The sequence below is a fragment of the Priapulus caudatus genome, unplaced genomic scaffold, assembly GCF_000485595.1.
Source record: "Priapulus caudatus unplaced genomic scaffold, Priapulus_caudatus-5.0.1 Scaffold2069, whole genome shotgun sequence".
In the NCBI taxonomy this organism is placed as follows: domain Eukaryota; kingdom Metazoa; phylum Priapulida; class Priapulimorpha; order Priapulimorphida; family Priapulidae; genus Priapulus; species Priapulus caudatus.
The window spans coordinates 1314-21313 of record NW_014579130.1 but is presented as its reverse complement, the minus strand read 5'-3'; the positions used below and the strand labels follow the sequence as shown (position 1 = coordinate 21313).

At 47.3% G+C, this 20000-nt stretch overlaps 4 protein-coding genes across 6 annotated transcripts in view; 1 reads left to right on the top strand and 3 right to left on the bottom strand.

Moving 5' to 3' along the window:
• LOC106818166 (ubiquitin carboxyl-terminal hydrolase 4-like) overlaps positions 1 to 5824 on the bottom strand; it is a 13213-nt gene extending 7389 nt beyond the window's left edge. Inside the window, exons 1-9 of the mRNA XM_014822890.1 lie at positions 5697 to 5824; positions 4642 to 4769; positions 4283 to 4410; positions 3689 to 3815; positions 3026 to 3171; positions 2007 to 2197; positions 1588 to 1744; positions 792 to 965; positions 308 to 466 (exon numbers count right to left, since the gene is read on the bottom strand). Coding sequence (XP_014678376.1) covers positions 308 to 466; positions 792 to 965; positions 1588 to 1744; positions 2007 to 2197; positions 3026 to 3171; positions 3689 to 3815; positions 4283 to 4410; positions 4642 to 4769; positions 5697 to 5803 — 1317 coding nt within the window. The 5' untranslated portion in view covers positions 5804 to 5824. The remainder of the gene's footprint in view (positions 1 to 307; positions 467 to 791; positions 966 to 1587; positions 1745 to 2006; positions 2198 to 3025; positions 3172 to 3688; positions 3816 to 4282; positions 4411 to 4641; positions 4770 to 5696) is intronic.
• Positions 5825 to 5879: 55 nt separating this feature from the next.
• LOC106818168 (mitochondrial carnitine/acylcarnitine carrier protein-like) lies at positions 5880 to 10283 on the top strand. 3 transcript variants are annotated; one of them, XM_014822892.1, is made up of 7 exons: positions 5880 to 6041; positions 7206 to 7298; positions 7499 to 7626; positions 8039 to 8129; positions 8391 to 8508; positions 9231 to 9413; positions 9696 to 10283. In XM_014822892.1, the coding sequence occupies exons 1-7, from the start codon at positions 5895 to 5897 to the stop codon at positions 9881 to 9883; spliced, it is 948 nt and encodes a 315-aa protein (XP_014678378.1). In that variant the 5' UTR covers positions 5880 to 5894; the 3' UTR covers positions 9884 to 10283. The 3 variants fall into 3 exon arrangements, with proteins under 3 accessions (XP_014678378.1, XP_014678379.1, XP_014678380.1); XM_014822893.1 differs by lacking the exon at positions 5880 to 6041 and adding an exon at positions 6056 to 6257; XM_014822894.1 differs by lacking the exon at positions 5880 to 6041 and adding an exon at positions 6328 to 6348.
• A 652-nt stretch (positions 10284 to 10935) lies between these two features.
• LOC106818167 (ribosome biogenesis protein BMS1 homolog) lies at positions 10936 to 14091 on the bottom strand. The gene is made up of 6 exons (XM_014822891.1): positions 14046 to 14091; positions 13553 to 13648; positions 12989 to 13075; positions 12374 to 12514; positions 11682 to 11840; positions 10936 to 11218 (listed from the first exon to the last, which is right to left on the bottom strand). The coding sequence occupies exons 2-6, from the start codon at positions 13643 to 13645 to the stop codon at positions 11009 to 11011; spliced, it is 690 nt and encodes a 229-aa protein (XP_014678377.1). The 5' UTR covers positions 13646 to 13648; positions 14046 to 14091; the 3' UTR covers positions 10936 to 11008.
• Positions 14092 to 18592: 4501 nt separating this feature from the next.
• LOC106818165 (ribosome biogenesis protein BMS1 homolog) lies at positions 18593 to 19823 on the bottom strand (the record flags this gene model as incomplete). Its single annotated transcript, XM_014822889.1, is given in 2 exon segments — positions 18593 to 18831; positions 19722 to 19823. Coding segments are annotated over 2 exon segments (315 nt in total).
• Between the last annotated feature and the right edge of the window lie 177 nt (positions 19824 to 20000).

Below are 20000 nucleotides of genomic sequence, written 5' to 3'. Positions count from 1 at the left end.
TATATTCAGCTATATTTAGTTTTTCTGAACAAAAATCTTGCAATACAGGCTTTAAAGTTTGACAATCGATAAACTTCCCGATTATTATAATCATTATTATTATAATTATTACTGCTACAGTGTAGGCCCATTATAACGCGATGGTTAGGGTCCATAAAATGTCATCGCAAAAAATGCGGGGTCGCACTAAACCGGCGTTATATATACGTGGTTATATGAAAGCGAAAAAGAGGAGCCAACGACTCATCGCGTTATATCCAAATTCGCGTTCAATCGGTGTTCCACTGTACTACTATTATAATGCTACCTCGTCTGGTCGACCGTCATGGTCTCGCAATTCAATGTAAGGTTTCTTCTTGATCCTATTCAGATCCTCGTGTAGACCGTCGAGGAGAAACGCCAGCAGTTCCTGCGAGTCGTGCTGCTGGTAGCCCGAAAACTGCGGCGCAAACCTGCTCACTGCCACCTGGTGGAAAGAAAACACGTTAAAGACTCGTGTCAAGGCTAATTTTGTTTCTGTCAACAGTCTGTGAGAAAAAGTTGATGTTAAGATTAATGTTAAGACTAATATTAAGACTAATATTAAGACTAATGTTAAGACTTAAGTTAAGAGTAATGTTAAGACCAATTTTGTTACTGTCAACAGTCTGTGAGAGAAAGCTGATGTTACGACTAACGTTAATACTAACGTTAACAATTTTGTTTACTAAAGCGCGTCCCAGTCTCGAATCCCAACGAAAACCTCGACCCGTGTTCGTTAATCAGCCTCCGCCTCCGACTCGCTCGCTCACCTTGAAGTCGCGTGGCACGGTGTAACCGTGGCGACCCGACCACATCTGCTTGATGAGGTGTCCGTACGCGATGGCGATCTCGCCGCGCATGCCGAGCGGATTCTCCGCGTTCAGCTCCGCCAGGTGGCGCTCATCGAGGAAGTACTTCGTGATCGGACGCACATTGCTCATGCACTGGTGTGTGAGAGAGCGAGAGAGAGAGAGCAGAGTGAGAGCGGAGAATTGACGGAGAATATCGTCCGAATATGGATGTTAATGTGACGATTGACGATTATTTCGGTCGTTAATTCTTATTTACATTATATCGTCGTATGATATTAGTACAATACAGTGTTTCCACTGGCCAAAAAGGTCTGTGAGATGGTAATTTGTGTGTGTGTTTGCGCGATTGAGGTCCTAGCAAAGCTAGGGGGGTTGGGGGCTTGCTCCCTGGAATTTTTTTTGCAAAAATGGTGCAATTTGGTGAATTCTAAGCTATCTTGGTGCATTATAAGCACTGTTCTATGGAAGAACAGTGATTTTCGTTAGCGAGGCGACGTTTTGGACAAATTTCTGTGTGGCGGCTGAGAATTTGAGCGAGGTGTCAATGCATGGAAAACACTGCAATATATATTATAAAACAAGCATAATAACTCACGGGCAGAGACTTTCTACACAAATTTACACGATCTACCGCAGCAACATTAGGGTCTGCATCCTCAGAACACACGAACAATATCCGTGCGTTCGCTTGTTAATACTCTCGCGCGCCCTTCCTGCCGCTGACCGCCGCCACTGGGGGCGCCACCGCACCTACCTGTAGCGCCGAGTTCATGAAGCAGGTATTGCCTAAATTCGCTAGTCCGCAGAGTCCCGGTTGCACGCTCGCGCTCTTCTCTCCTGCGCCGTTACCTTCGCTGCCACCGTACGCTCCCGTCGCGTAGCTGCCGCCCCCATACGATCCCCCGTACGACCTGAAACAATGACGAAGACAAAGTCTGATTAGTTCATGAAACCAAGAAGCAGAAAGACAAATATTTACGTGCGGTCACGGAAACATACCAAAAAAATACCGAAAAGGCAAAGATCCACGTGAAAGGCAACTAGGGACGACAGCAGTCGTCCGCAAACCCTTAGCCAACGGAAATAACCGCCGGAAATAACTTCTCGGCACTTTAACCGAAGCTCTGCCTCCGCTAGCGCCCCCTATCCCATCGTCGACGGCAGAGTACTCACCGAAGGGACTGCGATCGCGTTTCCGCGCCGCTGCTGCTACTCGTTGCCGTGCCGACGGACGCGGATGCTGTGGCGGTCGTCGTCGTTGTCGCGGTGACGACGGCGGAGGGGAGGGAGGAATAGCCGAGCGTTCCCGTGCTCTTCATGCGCGGCCATGTGCCATCCTCATTCTTCTGCTCTATCACAAGCACCTGTGAGCGAGGAGAGAGAGGTTAGATGTGTGGGGATGCAAGAAAGAGAAGAGAGAGGGAGGGAGGGATGGGAGGGAGGGAGGAAGGGAGGGAGGGAGAGAAAGAGAGAGAGAAGAGAGAGAGGAGAGAATAAGAGAGAGAAGAGGGAGAAGAGAGAGAAGAGAGAGAGAGAGAGAGAGGAAAAAGAGAGAGAGAGACGGAAGAGAGAGAGAGAGAGAGAGAGAGAGAGAGAGAGAGAAGAGAGAAAGAGAAGAGAGAGAGAGAGAGAGAGAAGAGAGAGAGAGAAGTAGAGAGAGAGAGAGAGAGAGAGAGAGAGAGAGGAAGAGAGATAGATAGAGAGAGGGAGAGGGAGAGAGAGAGAGAGATAGACAGATAGACAGACAGTCTATAACAAGCACCTGTGAGCGAGGAGAGAGAGGTTAGACCGAAGAAAGGAGGGTAAGAAAGACGAGAGAAAGATAAATGGAGGAAAGGGGGAGGGAGGAAGGGATGGAAAGGGAGAGAGAGAGAGAGTGAGAGAGAGAGAGCGAGAGAGAGAGAGAGATTGAGCGAGAGCGCGTGCGAAAGAGAGAGAGAGAGAGAGACAGAAGGAGAGAGAAACAGAAAGAGAGAGTGGATGCATGCGCAAACGCAGAACCTCTGCGAAGAGTTGTTGCACGGAAACAAACAAGTCACGATAGTTTGTTGCCGTTGACGTCGTGCAACTTTCGTCGGGGTGTGATGGCAGACGAGGTCACTCGCTGCCGCGCGGTGAACTTTGAACTCTGCCTCGTCACACGCCTCCTACGCATTACAGCGTTACTATATCTCGTTATCGAGTCTTCGTACCTGTCCCTGATACAGCCCCGCGTCCTGCACCGTGTGATCCTTCTTGTTCAAGTGTTCGTATGTGTTACTCATATACTTGTTCCACAGCCGCGTTTCTTTGCTGTCTTCTATGCTAAACAGTGTGCGCATTTTCTTCTCTATGTGCTCTGAAAAACAACACGTGCGACTTTATTTCGACAGTCCTTTCTTGGTAACGTTAATCGAATAGCGTCGCCAAATGATGCTTGATTAAACTCGAAATGATAGTGAAAGCGTACACTATTATATATTGTATCCTACCACATGTACCTTCCATATCTTATATTATGTTACCCTATCTGTAACTCTGACGTGTGCCTACGGTATCGTATCGTATAGTGTTTTATCGCATCGTATCGTATCTGTAGCTCTGACATGTACATATGATATTGTATCATATGTTATTGTATCGTATCGTCTCTGTGGCTCTAACACATAGCTATCATATTGTATCCGTAGCTCTCACACGTATCTATCATATCGTATCATATAGCATTGTATTGTATTGTACAGTATCTGTGGCTGTAAAATGTACCTATCGTATCTTATATTGTACGGTATCGTATCGTATTGGTAGCGGTGACACGTGCCTATCGTATCTTATATCGTACGGTATCGTACTGTATCGGTAGCGGTGACACGTACCTATCGTATCGGCCTTGCTGAACTGCTGCGTGACGTAGTTCTCAAGGTCGTTGTTCTGACAGAGCTTGAACTCTACCAGGTAGACCTCCACCTTACACTGCTTCACGAACATGCCGTGCTCAACGACCTACAGATGGCGCCACACCAGAAACAACAGAACAAAATGAGTCTCAACATTAGTGTTAACTTTAACTTTTTTCTTGTAGAACGTTGATAGAAACCAAATTATTCTTTACGTTAGTCTTAACATTAACTTATTCTCGTGGACGAATGATAGAAACAAAATTAATCTTTACGCAAGACTTAATTTTAACTTTTCCTCATACACTAGACCTTTAAATATACGCTACATATGAAAAACTTGTAACTTTACGATGTTTCCATCAATGGTCTACGATAAAAGTTAACCCTAACTCTAACCCCCACGGACCGGAACTTTAATCTTAACTCTAACTGTAATTCAAAGTGGCTTGTTGGCAACCAAAATAGTTCAATGCAGATTGTTAGTAGAACAAACAGTACATGTGATTGACAGAAATGCCGTAGGATTGTCCGATTTCCTACACGTAGACGTCGTTTGCTGCATGCACGTACCTGTCTGGCTATTGGCTCCTGCCCCTCTACTGTGTCATACCAGCTGACTAGCCGCTTCCACGCCTCCTCCGGCACTAAAACCATGTCTACTTCCTCTATTAGATGCTCCCTGAGCGCCTTCCTATCCTCTGTTGAACAAAACGTATTCGGCGATCAAATCCAATTCGCATCACGGACCGCTTAGTATCATTTAATATTAGTTTTCGTATTATTTTTATTTTTAGTATTATTTCATATTCAAAGGAGTATCAATAACACGATTCCAATCGATCATCTGCCACTTTGTCCAAATAGAACAAGTTCAACTGCATAACCTTTTATGTGAATACAGCAGAAAGGCGTGTTGACGCGTTACGAACCTTTAAATAGAGGAGCGTTGTCGATTGGACCGGGAAAGCTACTCTGCTCCCCCGCACCGAGCGTATCCCAGTTGTCGAAACCTATATATTTCTTAAATTGTTTGAACCATCGACTATCAATCAAGTACCTGAAAAAAACCACAACATCATTGCTCTCATTATCTGTTGGTCTGATGAACTAGAGTCTTTATTTTCTTCACCTTTTCGCTAATATCGTCTATCCAATGTCCTCTGTCGATCAAAACCACAGAGCATTGTATAGCATCAGTTGTTATCATGACACATCACAATAACACACATACCAGGTTTCTAAAACAAAACTGTCATTATTACAATATTTTTATGTAGGCCTACAAACTAAAATAAATTCTGGAAACCAACATTTTCTACAATGTGCTCTGTGTGCATTCTATGAACTAGTACAGCTGTGTTATTCAACGTTACTGCTACAATGTGATCTCTGATATCATATGATCTATATAGAAAATCATCTGATCAATATATATATATAAAAAATAGGTTAGTTGAAGTATAACTTTAAACATTCATAATACTATACTTTCCCCTTTACCAGCAATAACAGTCACTTAGAAACCTACATTATGCATTTTTATTGGTAATTTAACTCATTTCCTTCATTCATAAATATTTCAATGATCAACTGCATTTATTTTGCAACTTAGTATAGTGCAGCTGCCTAAAACCATAATCCCACTGTAACTTTGAAGTTTGATGTGTAAAGGGTGGCTGACAATGTCAATAATACAGAGACTGTGTATGCCAGACGATGTCAACGCAAAAACAATCGGTTTAGGGGATCAGGGTATCAAGTACAGTTGTTTTACCCAAATTTGTGCTAATTTTGCAAACTCAGTCTGCATATTTGAAGAAGTTGTACATGCAACTTGGAGCGAAATGGACAAACTCAAAAGTGATGAAACATTGTTATTCTAGCCTACTTGATAATTTGTAATGGAATTTAAGACATCAAAGAATAATAACAACAGAGCGGTGATGCAAAATATGATACTTTGCGCACTTGTAAACGTACTAACCATATATCATCTTTTTTCATAGGTATTTTGAGCAAATTAGTGATAGTTTCCTTCTGCGTCTCGCAATCCGGAGGCCCTCCTTCCGCCATTTTTGAAACTGACGTCATTATGAGGCGTTAAAAAATCGGCTGTATCTAGAGCAATTATAACGTCGATTGTTAGGCAAATTGTTACCAAAATCATTCAATTTTATTAATCATGAACGCCTTCAGTAGTTTTAACATGAAGAAACGCTATTACAAACGTGGAAAATGGGGCAAACTACTTTTACTTTGGAACTCTCCTGCAATCGCAATGCATCATGGTAACCGCAGTGGGGAAGTCGCACGGCAGCGCCATCGCTTGGTAAAATTGTTCGCGAATCGCAATGCATAGTTTTTTTTGTGTGCAAGGGTGAATCGGTGACAAATAGCAAGTAACACAAAACCAGTAGTTATAGTAGAATTAGAAGCAATCAAAATGACAGAAACACCGACAGTTAGTCCTGTGAAGACCTTCTTGGCTGGTGGATTTGGTGGCGTGTGCCTTGTTGGCGCTGGACAACCCTTAGACACAATAAAAGTAGGCCTACGGTGCACTTCGTTAAAATCGGCATGAATCATGTGTATTTGTTTACATGTAGGCCCTACTGTAGATTTAAGTGCAAATGCATGTAAGGTCATCTCATCATGTTTCACCTGTAGCTGCATACCATTCATGTCGACGACATTCATTCTACTGAGTGGGGCTGAGTGGGGGTGGAGGTAGACTATAGTCATAATGCGTGAAGTACCCTTTACACTAGTAGTAGTACAGATATCTGCGATACAATGATTCTGAATGAATGAGTGAAACAGGAATTCTCGAAAATATAGGATAGGGACATGTTGATTGATACCTGTCCATTTCTACCTGCCGTACACAACAGCTACAATGCTACATAAAAAAACACACACTATAGCCACAACAACAGGCTGAACAGCCTAAAGCTCCTAGGTCGAATGTCCCCAGGGTATACTGCCGGAACTTACCCTGGTACCGGTCCGGTATACCGGAACGTACCTGGTCACTATTTGATATGATTAGGGTTAGGTTAGGGTTAGGGTTAGCGTTATGGTTCGGGTCGGGTTAGGAGGTAGGCATAGGCGACTCCTAGAACTCGTTAGTGAGTAGGCGAGTACGGTCGGCATATTAGATAGTACCAGGGTACGTTGCGGTATACCGGACCGTACCCAGGGTACGTTCCGGCAGTACCCCTTGGGACATAGACACTCTCAGCTATACGCAAGGGTAGTAGTATACACACACGTATACATATAATATATTATGTATAGGCCCATAACCTTTAGGAGTTATCACACCGCAATCCCGACCTCAATAAATGCAATTTCCAAACTTGTGTACATAAACCAGTGTTTGCCAAACTGCCATAGTTTGTATTACATCTCCATTGCAATGCAAATATAAACCATGCAAACAATAATACAATATTCACAAATATTAATAGATGGTTGCTATTTCATTTAACAGGTTCGTTTACAGACAATGCCGGTGCCACCGGCTGGTCAAGCACCTAGGTTTACTGGAACACTTGACTGTGCTCTACAGACAATTCGAAATGAGGTGATTATATGCGCTAAAATAGCGTACATCTGGTGGTCTGCACGAATAAATTTACGTGATCGTAAGTTCCTGTTAGCCACGCCAAATTTATGAGTCCTTCGCTCAGGCGTCCAATTCACTTTCGTTGTCGTATTGTAAGTAGTAGTACTGTAATTGCATTGCTGTAATGTCTTGATCTGGGATATCTCACTTGTCTGCAGGGCTTCTTTGGGCTTTACAAAGGAATGGCAGCTCCGATTGTAGGTGTCACTCCGATGTACGCTGTCTGTTTCCTGGGTTTCGGCATAGGAAAGAAGCTGCAGATGAAGCATCCAGATGACGAACTAACGTACGTGTTAATTATCATTCAGTAATTAACGTACGTATCAATTAACATGCAGTGTGGGATGCTGAGAGTTAAACGCACATGAAGCGCATGATTTACCTTCCATAGTTTTGTGTGAACATTTATATAAGTTTGTGCGCATGTGCAAGTATGTATGTATGCAACTCCGTTCAGCTTTCTTCCTTTTTTCTTCTTCTTCTTCTTCGTTGTCATTGTTGTCTTCTTCTTCTTCATCTTCTTCTTCTTTATTTTCTTCTTCATTTTCGTCTTTCTCTTCTTCTTCATCCTGTCACTCGAGGGCTTGGTGACGACCACGTTATCCACGCGGCGCATCGGCGACGATACATTCATGAGTAACAATGTGTGTGTGTGTGTGTTTGTGCGCAGGTATGTATGTGTGTATGTATGGTTGCAGGTACCCACAGCTGTTCGCAGCGGGAATGCTTGCTGGCGTGTTCACCACTGCAATAATGGCGCCGGGCGAGCGAATCAAGTGTTTGCTACAGGTACGTGAATAAGAAAAAAGATAAGAAATAAGAAATAAGAATAAAACATAATAAGAAATAAATGGCGACATGAAGGAAGTTCACCAATGATCTGTGTCTCCCAGGAGACTAAAGGGTCTAAGAAGAAGAAGAAGAAGAAATAAATAAGAAATTAAGAAAGAAATGAGAATAAAACAAAAATTGCGAAAAGCTGGAGCGTTGTCGTCTGCCGCGCTAACGTACTAATTAGGCTAACGCGGTCGATTAATGTTCCCGACGTAGATCCAGCAGTCGGAGAAGGTGAAGAAATACGCCGGTCCCATTGATGTGACCAAGCAGCTGTGGAAGGAGGGAGGAATCAGAAGCCTGTACAGAGGAACTGCTGCCACTCTGCTGAGAGGTGAGTGTTCGCCAGCGACGCGTGCGCCGCTCGCGCGAATCTCCGCAGTGCTGCGTGCACGCACCCTGGTGGCGAAATTGCATCGGTGCTGCGTGCACGCACCCTGCAGGCGAAATTGCATCGGCGCTGCGTGTACGCACCCTGGTGGTGAAAATACTGCCGTGCTGCGTGAACGCACCCTGGTGGTGAAAATGTTGTAGTGCTGGGTGTATGCACGCACTGTGACAGCAATCATCAATCATTGATTGATGATCAATGATTTCACGCATCATTGATGATTTCACTCATCAATTTTGACGCAGATTAACAAGCTTGAGGAAAATGCCACCACACCACACTGCGCCCCGTTGGCGTTTTCCAAACACATTTATCAAGCCCCGGAGCTTGTACTCTCTGGGGTCTGTAATAGGCAGCTCACTCATTGTGAGCCGGGTCTCGCAAACCTTCGCACACGCACGCCAACGATATCTCTCTCGTGTAACGATCGTCACGGTTACCTCTCCTCGATGGACCGTTCGCAGAAAACGTTTCTATTTACAAAAATCGAGAATATCGCACGGAAAATATACGAACAAAATATCCCATCGCAGAGCTTATGATTATAGTTCTCGAGGGACACTCGGTTCCCTTCCCTGCTCCGTACAACCAACGAGGTAAGTGACTGTGAGGAAAATGATGATCATGAATAATAAACATGAATGACATTCGTTCGTCCTTGCTAGACGTTCCCGCGACGGGCACGTACTTCGTGACGTATGAGTGGTTCCAGCACACGCTGACGCCGGATGGACAGAGCCGCGCCGGTCTATCTCCGCTGCGCATCCTATTCGCCGGCGGCATGGCGGGCGTCTTCAACTGGGTGGTGGCGATCGCTCCGGACGTACTCAAGTCCCGGCTGCAGACAGGTGAGACGACGCGTCTGAACGAGTCTTTATCGTTGTATGCACTAAGCGTTACATGCTCCGTGTAACGTGCTCAATTGTGTAACATGCTCTGTCGTGTAACGTGCTCCATTGTGTAACGAGTTCTGTCATGTAACATGCTTCATGTTACTTAGTTACATAATGTACGTTTCATTGTACGCACTAAGTGTTACGTTGCTCCACCGTTTCATGCTCCATGTTACATGCTACACCGTTTCATGCTCCATGTTTCATGCTCCGTCTCACGTTGCTCTGCCGTTGCAGCTCCGCCCGGTAAATACCCGAACGGGATTCGGAGTGTCTTTGCGGAGATGATGCGTACGGAGGGGCCGCGGGGTCTCTTCAAGGGCCTGGGACCCGTCATGCTGCGTGCGTTCCCCGCCAACGCCGCCTGCTTTCTCGGCTACGAGGTCGCCATCAAGCTCCTCAACTACGTCGCGCCAAACTTGTAACGCACAGCGCCATCTAGAGGATCGCGAGAGAAACGCAGCGATTAATTTCGTGTTCTAAACGACGTTTCGGTGGATCGCCGCGGTGTGCTGATGGGCCAATGCCGGGGATCTTAATTTAATTTTGTAACGAAGAAGACATTTTTTATGTAAATTAGTTGTTTGCGGTTCTGCCGGTGAGTATGTGTGCGTGTGCACGCGTGCGTTTAAGATAAATGCAGTTAAATTCGTCCATTGCTATTATTATTGTTACAAATGAGGCATTTAATTACTGTGAGGGGTGTGATGTGTCGGAAGAGATCTATAGAGTGCTATGCTATCAACGAGGATGGCATTACTGGGGCAGGAAAACTTGTTTGTACGTTTTGTGCATAGAATAAAAACACTGTGATTTTCAGACAAATTTCACTCTTAGATTTTCACATATTTCTTCAGATTTTGCGTATATGATACGTTACAAAACTACACGTAAATTATACTAATATAAACTATACTATTCATTTGACATCTTTTATTTGTATAAAACGTTGCGACAGCATACAGAAATAACAAGAATCAAACTCAGTTTATATCTAGTCGGGTGTGTAAACCTCCCTAGATGTATCATGATTCAAGGTTACTGGCTTGTAGCAAGTACAGGATGTGACATTGTAACACGGATACAGCAATTAGGCACACAGGCAATTAGGAGGGTAGGTACACGTATGTACACTTAAAACACGACACATCGAATAAACGGCATGTCCGCCTGCTTGCTTACCTGTCTGATCAACTGCATGCCTGCCTGTCTATCTACCTGCCTGCCTGCCCACCTGTCCACGTGATCACCTGCCTGCTCACTAGTCCATTTTCTCACCTGTCTGTTTGTCTGCGTACTTGGTTCCTGCTTAACAATCTCAGCCATACCCATACACGTGTAGATGTCAGAACCCAACACCACCCTCCCACTTCCTCTCTCCCTCTCACTCTCTCTCTCTCTCTCTCCTCGCCTCTCGACCTCTCCCTCTCCTCTCTCTCCTCTCCCTCTCACGCTCTTCTCTCATCTTTCGGCTCTCAGCGTCTCTTTTCGTCTCTCGCTCTCCCTCTCTCTCTCTCTCTCCTTCTCTCCCTCTCTCCCTCTCTCCGCTATTAGTCCTTCATCGATGCCAGTTTCTTCTTCTCCAGCTGTCCCAGCACTTTGTGCACGTGTTTCTTGAGTTCCTTCTGCTTGCGTAGTCGTATGACCTCCTCCTTCGCCATCTGCTGCCGGTGCTTCTCTACGCGCTGCCTCATGGCCACGCGACGCTGGCGCAGCTTGTGTTCGTGAACCGCTTTGATCATCTTCATCATGTTCACGATCTAAAACCGCGGCGGCGGTGGATATCGTTTAATGTTCGTGTACGGATTGCTCGGGTATATATATATAAATACATATACACACACACACACACACACATATATATATATATATATATATATATATATGTATACCTGTAAATGCATGCATATGTACATACATACACATAGATATACATATATAATAGACATAAACATACATGCGTGTAGAAAACACAGACATTAAACTTGATCTGACACAGATACGTGGTTCATACAGTAGATTTTACTGTTATTAATGTCACCATCTAGGCACCATTTGCAATTCGAATTCAAGCAGTAACATTAATATCGTTGTAGTACTACTAAATCGCGCTACTACTCTAGAAATAAAACCAAATCCCGCCTGTGATAAGCTCCCAACAACACCACCACCAGGGGGAGAGAAAACATCGCTCGGAACGCGTGTACAGTGGCGCCCCCTCACCTTGGCCTCTCGTGGCTCCCTCACGACCGCGACGCGTTGACTTTCAAACTCGTCTCTCTTCTTGACAAACGTCTTGGGCTTGTCCTTGAACGGTAGCTTCCTCTGCAGTTCCTTTGGCACAACTAGCGGCTTGAATGCTCTCTTCTTTCTCTCGACGGGCTGGGAACGGAAAACACAAAGGTTTTTCTCAAGAGTTGCGTTCTGTGTCGTTTGTTACTCATTCGGTGAACATTACCGAGTGGAGCCAGGATCAGAATCAGTAGTAGAACCAGAAGCAGAAACCATTGTCAGAAACAAATTTCTGCCTTAACGTTATTAAGTAGTAAGTAGTTAGCCTGGGTAGCCTAACACTAACATTTACAATGTTTGTAACAATGGGCTCAGCGGTCCTGTCAGAGCCCTCCGAGTGATGAGTGTCTAGCCTGCCCCTGTAACAACCCTGGTCATCCCCGCAACTCCCATGTTCAGTTCCAGGCCGCCGCTAACTTCACGGCTCGATGCGATCAAGTGATAAGATTGTCGAACCCACGAACGGGGGAGGGGGGTAGCGACAGTGGATCTATGTCACATAGAGACAGCCCAGGGCATGCAGGGCAGTAGCAGTGGATATGCAGGACGTAGAGACGGTCCAGGCCTCCGCTACACACCCACCCCTGGACCAACCCTCGATGTATCCCCGTTCTCCGTCTCACCCTGTAGAGAGAGTCGGTGTTCGGTTCAAACTGCAGGCCTCTCTCCTTCTTCAGCGCTCCCAACGTCTTCATCCCGCTCCACTTCAGCTTCTGTTCCCGTGGCAACAACAACGTCGTCACCAGGTTGTAGAAGTGCGGCACCTGGAAGATGCAACATGGCCGCCGCACGTCAGCTGATGCCATGACGACGATGCCGAGAGATATTTCGGATAAAACATGGCCGCCCTGCACTTACACGCATTTGATGGTGTGAAAGGTTTATAGACTGAAGGCGATTCCCATAGAAAACATAACCTTTAAATGATTTTCAGAAAGCAATGCAAAGGTTAACGATTGCAATATCGTTGTATGGCACCGAGGAACAGACGTTAGTAAGAATTTCAGATAGGCTTATGTCTACCATACATCTTTTTCACATCATCTTCACATCTTTGTCAAATTTTTCAGCTGAAATCGCCGACTGCTTGACGTTTAATCCGACTTATACATGCATAGCGTCACTGTGGATACTGATAGCGTTGCCTTCACTTCTTTCTCATCTATGTCTCTCTGTCTATTCGTGTGAGCAGTGGAGAATAACGGAATCCCGATGTCCAGCACGTTGAAACCACTCACCTCCACCCTGTACCACGTCCGCAAGAACACAATGTCGCTAATCAGTATCTTGTCCTCGAACGTCGCACGGAAAGCGCCATCTGGTGCCTAAAAAATGAATCCCTTTAAGATAGCATCATTTGGCGAGCACACAATATTACAATCGTTATTTAATCTGCTTTTTCATCATTAATCTGACATTGATTTAAATCTAATTTCAATCATATATTATCTAACTTTTACAATGCGTAATTTTAGCAAGTGAACGAGAAACTCTCAACCCGATCTTCTGGAAACAATAACGCAAATCGACGACGAAAAACACGAAAACGAGACGAGTCGACGAAATACAGACGTCTCTCAGGAGACGGGACACATTCCCGCTAATATATCTATATATCTACATTAACTTAAATCTAATTTCTTTCATCTTTCAACTAACTTTTACGATGCGTAATTTTAGCAAGCGAACGAGAAACTCTGAACTCAATTTTCTGGGAACAATAACGCGAATCGGCGATGAAAAACGTGAAAACGATAGCCGCTGAAATGCGGATGTTTCCAGCGAGACCGGCGAGTCCGTACCCGCGCGGCTTTCTTGATCTGTCCGCGGAGTCCGCTGACCGTGCGAACACCGGCGCCCTCAAACTTCGCCACCTCCAGCGCCGAGTTGAACATTCCCTGCACAGAAAGGTCGGCGTTACGATTCAAAGGTTCAAAGCTGCTTTTTTCATTGCATCCCCTCCTCCCCTCCCCCTCTACCCCTCCTCATCCCTTCCTCTCCCTCTCCCCTCTCTCCTCCCTCCTCATCCCCCATCCTCCTCCACCTCTCCTCCTCATCCCCATCCTCCTCATCCCCCATCCTCCTCCTCATCTCCCCTTCACCCCTCCTCCCTCCTCCTAATCCTCCATCTCTCCTCTCTCCAGCCTCCTCTCCCTCGCCCTCTCCTCCTCCGCTCACCGTGTATGAGGCAGGTCTTGCGATAGATCCTTTAGCGGCGTTTCCACGCGCTTCCTGCTCCGCTTTCCTCCCCTCCCCTCTCTTCCTCCTCCTCCCTCTCCCTCTCCTCCCCGCTACCTGTATGAAGGCAGTCCTTGCGATAGATCTTTAGGGCAGGCGTTCCACCAGCTTCAGCTTCTTCACACATTGACCGACGTTGTCAGGTCAAGCAGTGCGGACGGACGCCGTCGCAGCGACGCGGAACTCCGCGCGTCCGCCATCGGCACCGCGACTGCACGGCCATGAATGCCAGTCGTCTGCGGCGTGATGTCTGCAGCAACGAGATGGAGAGTCAGGCACAGCGTCGCGCGGATACCGCGCGCAGTAGGCTTTTCGTTAGTTACAGTATTCTCTTTCGTTTAGCGGAATTTCTCTTGCGTTTACAGATTTTTTTCTGTGCTCGATCTGCTATTATTAAATCCTATTCATGTAGTTTTTCAGTGTAGTTTTATCAGTTTAGTGTAGTTTTTTATTAATTTAATCATCAGTTTAGCTTTTAATCATTCAGTGGTTTTATCATTTAGTTAGTTTTAATCATCAGTTTAGTTTTAATCATTCAGTCTAGTTTTTCGTTTATTACGTAATTTCTCTTTCGTTACGGAATTCTTCTGCGTTTAGAGATTTTTTCTGCTCGATTTGCTATTATTGAATTATTCATACGACGTTCCATTACGTGTACACGCATTGCACGCTCGACACAGCTGTGCAGATTACGATTGTAGCTTAAGCACACATGTGCAGACGACGGGGACACTACGCCTGGAGACAGAGTGTTTCCCCCCGCCCCCCCCGATGAGCAACATAGCCATGGCAACAAACCCAGCGTGACACCAACAAACAGCAGGCATGGGCAGTGACTAAGACATAAGACAACACCAGTGGTGACACCAACAATACATGCTGGGTGATGGCACTCTACAGCTCAGAAGACATACATACCCAGGAACACTAAGCAACATGGTGTTTGGGGACAGTCTCACCGCCATAGACAACACACACGGCACGACACCTACACGCGACGGACGTGAACGATGACTCCCCAGAAGAGCAATGCTATGATGCAACACAGCCCAGGACACAACCGGAACAGAGCTCACTGGCCCCAGAATACAACAGTACCCAGGGACACCGAACACAAGCACACACACAGTGCGGAGCTTCCGCGCCCCCCACACTGACGATGCTCACCCAAGGACACCGAACAGGGACCGAGCCTCACCAAAAGAAGACACAAACAATGTGTGGCAGCCAACGCACACCGGGCGTGCGGACGCCCCCCCCCCCCACACAGAACGTGAACGGTGATCACCCGCAGAAGACACACACGCCAGGGACACGTTAACTAAGGGACACTATAAGCAAGGACACTCAAACAGGGACACCAAAAGGACACCACATGGACACAACAAGGACACAAACAGGACACAACAGGGACACCAACAGGAACACCAACAGAGACACCGAACAGGAATCAACAGAGACACCATACGAGGGACACGCGAACAGGGACACCAACAAGGAAACACCACTAAGACACAATCAGAGACGACAACAGGGACAGACCAACAGGGACACAACAGGGACACAACAGGGACAGACAACAGGGACCACAGAGACACCAACAGAGACACCAACAGGAGCACCAACAGGGACACAACTAGGGACACCGACAGGGACACGACAATGGACACGACAAGGGACACTCGACGAACGACACGCAACAGGGACACGCAAACAGTGGGACACCAACATGGACACTAACAGGGGACAACCGAGCGGACAGCCAACAGGGAACCAACAGGGACCCGCACAAGGACACCAACAGAGCACAACAGAGACATCAACATGTTGGCCACCACAGGGACACCAACAGGGACACCAACAGGGAACCAACAGAGACACAACAGAGACACCACAGGGACATACAACAGGGACACGCAACAGGGAGACCGACAGGGAGCACGCGACAAGGACAACCCAACGGGACAACCAAAGCAGGACACCACCAGAGACACGCCACAGGGACACACCGCAGGGACACTACAGGTACAGTGCTACCCCGAAGACGGCATTGCAGTGGGCATGTGCTGCGGCGTCGTACCTTGGAGCAGGCGTGCGCATGTTGTGGTCCCTGCACGTCGTAGAGGCGGGATCGTCTGGAAGCGACGCCAGCCGAGCGAGACGACAAGCGGATCGCGAGTCTTCCAGGATGCGCGGGCCGCCCGATCGCTCTTGACGACGGCCCTGCGCAATGACACACGGACGCAGGTCCGGCACGCGGTAACAGGTGAGAGAGAGGGTTAAGGATGCGCCGAGATGCCAAGCAGATGGCTTCTTCACAAGTGCCACCTGTGCGATACAGCACAGGTCCAGTCGTCACAGCGGTAAGCGGTAGAGGAGAGGTTAAGGACGCCCGGTGCCCCGACCGATCGCTTCTTCACGAACGCATCTGTGCGATACACACAGGTCAGCCAGGTTAACGGCACGCGGTAACGAGGTGAGAGAGAGGGTTAAGGACGTCGCGCGGTGCACAGATGCTTCTTGACACGCACCTGTGGGCGATGTGCACAGACAGGTATCAGTACGCACGCGGTAACGAGTGATGAGGAGAGGGTTAAGGACGCGCCGGTGGGCTACGGATGTCTGTCTTCACACGCATGTGTGCGATACCAACCAGGTCAGGTACGCACGCGGTAACGCGAGGTGAGAGGAGAGGGTTACAGGACGGCGCCGGTGGCCAGCCGATGCTTCTTTCACACGCATGCTTGCGATACACGACAACAGGTACCAGGTACGGCAGCGTGGTAACGAGGTGAGAAGGAGTGGATCTGCGCGATACACCACGACAGGTAGCCCGGTTGAGAGCAGGAACAGTAGGGGAGACCAAGCGCGTGTTACTATCCCAAAGCCAATGCTCAGGTGATTGATAGGCTGGTGCTGTAAATGCACCCTACATTGCCCTCTCTCTCTCTCATCTCAGTCTCGTCTCTCTCCTCTCGGGTTCTCTCTCTCTCTCGTCTCTCGTCTGCTCTCTCTCCTTCTCTCTTTCTCTGCGTCATCTGCTCTCTCCCTTCTCTCTCTCTTTCTTCTCTCCTCGGCTCGACGCGTCTCATGTCTCTCGTCTCTCTCTCTCCTCCCCGTATCTCTCTCATCGTCTTCCTTCTCTCTCTCCTCTCTCATCTCCTCATCTCTCCCTCTCCTCGGTCTCTCTCTCTCCTCCTCCTCCGTCTCTCCTCATCTCTCTCCTCCTCTCTCTCTCCTCGTCTCGTCTCTTCTGCTCTCTCTCTCTCTCTTCCTCTCTCTGCTCCTCTCTCTCCTCCTCTCTCCTTTCATCTCCTCTCCTCTCCCTCTACCTCCTTCTCGCTCCCTTCTCTCCTCCTCTCTCCTCTCTCACTCAGGTCATCATCTCTCTCTGCTCTCTCTCTCTCTCTCTCTCTCTCTCTCTCCTCTTCTCTTCCTCTCTCTCTCTCCTCTCTCTCTCCTCTCCTTCTCTCTCTCTCTCTCTTCTCTCTTCTCTCTCCTCCTCTCCTCTCTCTCTTCTCTTTCTCTCCTCTCTTCTCTCTCTCCTCTTCTCTCTCTTCTCTCTCTCCTCTCTCTTCTCTCTCTCTCTCTCTCTCTTTCTCTCTCCTCTTCTCCTCTCTCTCTCTCTCTCATTCTCTCCCTCATCTCTCTACTCTCTTCTCTCTCACTCTCTTCTTCTCTTCTCTCTCTCTTCTCTCTCTCTCTCTCTTCTCTCTCCTCTCTCTCCTCTTCTCTTTTTCTCCCCGCCCTCCTTTCTCCCCCGCTCGTCTCTCCCTCCTCTCCTCATCCCTCCGCGCTCCGTCTCTTCTACTCTCTCGGTTGCTCCCTCGTCTCTCTCTCCCTCTCTCTCGTCTCCTCTCTTTTCTTTCTTCCTTCTTCCTTCTCCCCTCTTCTCCTTCTCTTCTCTCCCTCTCTCTCCTCTCCTCTCTCTCTCTCTCGCTCTCTTATCTTTCTTCCTCCTCTCTCGTCGTCTCTCCATCTCCTCCTCTCTTCATTCTTCTCTCTCTCTCTGTTCTCTCCAGCTCTCTTTCTCATCTCTCTCGTCGAGCCTGGATCTTCTCTCACTCAGTGCTCGTCTTCAAATCTGCTCGGTCTCTCTCTCTCAATCATCTCCTCTCTCTCTCTCTCTCTATCTCTTATCCTCTTCTCTTTCCTCTCTACCTGTCTCTATCTCTCTCCTTCTCTCTTTCTCTCTCTTTCTCTTTCTCTTTCCCTTCCTTTTTTCCCTCGATTCCTCCTTCTCTTTCTCTCTTTTCCTCTTCTCTCTCTCTTGATCCTCTCTCTTCTCCATCTCAATCTCTCTCCTCNGAGAGAGAGAGATAGAGAAAGGGAGAGAGAGATAGAGAGAGAGAGAGATTTGTGTCGAGCAAAGTATGTAAAATACCAAAAATGGCCGAACCAATGATAAATATAATTATGCTAGACCAATAATAAATATAAGATGTGATGAGACCAATTAAAAATATAAAAAGGCTACGCTAGTTCATCGTCTTGATTTCTAGTCATCTGCGTTTTTCAGGCACACGCCAAAAAGGACACTTCGTAGCTAAGCTTTGTGTTTAGAATGTCCTAGCTATCTCAACGACCTCGTTCAACGACACGGTTCACATCGCGACGCACGCGACTTTCCGACGCCGCCGGCGCCCCCTGGCGGGCATCGTACGCACCGCGTCCGAGTCCCAGTCGCGCGCGGCGGCGGCGGAGGCGGACGCAGGCTGGCGGGTGCAGTCGAGGCCGTTGATCGTGGCTCTGCCCCTCCGGGACGACCCTCCCTCCTTCGTCGCAACGTGGAACAGTCCGCCGACCTCCTCCTCATCCTCGCTGCCCTCCTCCGCGGCCAGCGCTGAAAGTAGGGAACCTGACTCTATAGAAGGGCCACCTGTCTATAAAGGACGGCTTTGGTAAAGTGACCCTTACATACCAGTACAGGTCTAACTTTATATATAAGTTCGACAAGAGTTACTGAATTTAGCGATTCTATGAATCTAGGGTCGATTACCTAACGATCTTGTGAATGAATGACAATGTGTTAGGTAATACTACTTGTCTAGTCACTTATGAACCTACAGCCCCCATAATGCCTCTATACCCGTGCTTTTGTGAACCAGTGCTTCGGTGACAACTCTAGAGTAACTGAATTTAGCAAAGTCGATTACGTAAGGCTCTTGTGAATGAACCTGTTAGGTAATACTACCTGTCTAGTCACTCATGAACCCTCGATCACGCCTGGATGCTTGCTTGTGAATGAACCTGTTAGGTAATACTACCTGTCTAGTCACTCATGAACCCTCGATCACGCCTGGATGCTTGCTTGTGAATGAACCTGTTAGGTAATACTACCTGTCTAGATCACGTCATTGAGACCCTTCGATCAAGCTGACGCGATGCTTTCGTGAATGAACCTGTTAGGTAAGTATACCTGTACTCATGAACCCTCGATCACGCCTGGACGCTCGCTCGTGTGCATCACAGGTCACCTCGCATCCTTTACCTTCTCCGTCCTTAAGGATACTCTCAAAGTTTTAGGCAAAATTTTGAAAAAAGGTTGAGAGTATCCTTAACAGTAGTATTACCTAACACATTCATTCACAAGATCGTTACATAATCGACCCTAGATTCATAGAATCGCTAAATTCAGTAACTCTTGTCGAACTTATCTATGAAGTCAGAGCTTTATCCACATCACGCCGCGCGCCCGCGCGTCTGCACCACAGGTGACAACGTCTCCTTTACCTTCTCCGTAGACGAGCTTCCTTAGGTTCGGAGTGTTGAGCCGTCGCTGCAGGAATGCGTCGGATGCTTTCTTCATTAGATCTTCCTTCCACCTCAGCGCACCTGCGAGAGAATTAATTAGTTTAATTATGAGACAAAAGGCGATTAGTTAATTAGTTAACCGCCGATCGTTTGTTTGTGCTGACGGTCACGCATCGCCCTGCCTGACTCGCTTCTCCCCTCTCTCTCTCTCTCTCTCTCTCTCTCTCTCTCTCTCTCTCTCTCTCTCTCTCTCTCTCT

What these genes read in the sequence shown, in the direction of transcription:
- LOC106818168 (XM_014822892.1), top strand. Translation starts at nt 5,895, where the DNA reads ATGAACGCCTTCAGTAGTTTTAACATGAAGAAACGCTATTACAAACGT. An exon ending in CATCCAGATGACGAACTAAC is followed by an intron (nt 7,627 to 8,038) that starts GTACGTGTTAAT and finishes GTATGGTTGCAG; the next exon opens with GTACCCACAGCTGTTCGCAG. An exon ending in TGCTGCCACTCTGCTGAGAG is followed by an intron (nt 8,509 to 9,230) that starts GTGAGTGTTCGC and finishes CGTCCTTGCTAG; the next exon opens with ACGTTCCCGCGACGGGCACG.
- LOC106818167 (XM_014822891.1), bottom strand. Translation starts at nt 13,645, where the DNA reads ATGTTCAACTCGGCGCTGGAGGTGGCGAAGTTTGAGGGCGCCGGTGTT. An exon ending in AGATCAAGAAAGCCGCGCGG is followed by an intron (nt 13,076 to 13,552) that starts GTACGGACTCGC and finishes TTCATTTTTTAG; the next exon opens with GCACCAGATGGCGCTTTCCG. An exon ending in ACACCGACTCTCTCTACAGG is followed by an intron (nt 11,841 to 12,373) that starts GTGAGACGGAGA and finishes TTCCGTTCCCAG; the next exon opens with CCCGTCGAGAGAAAGAAGAG.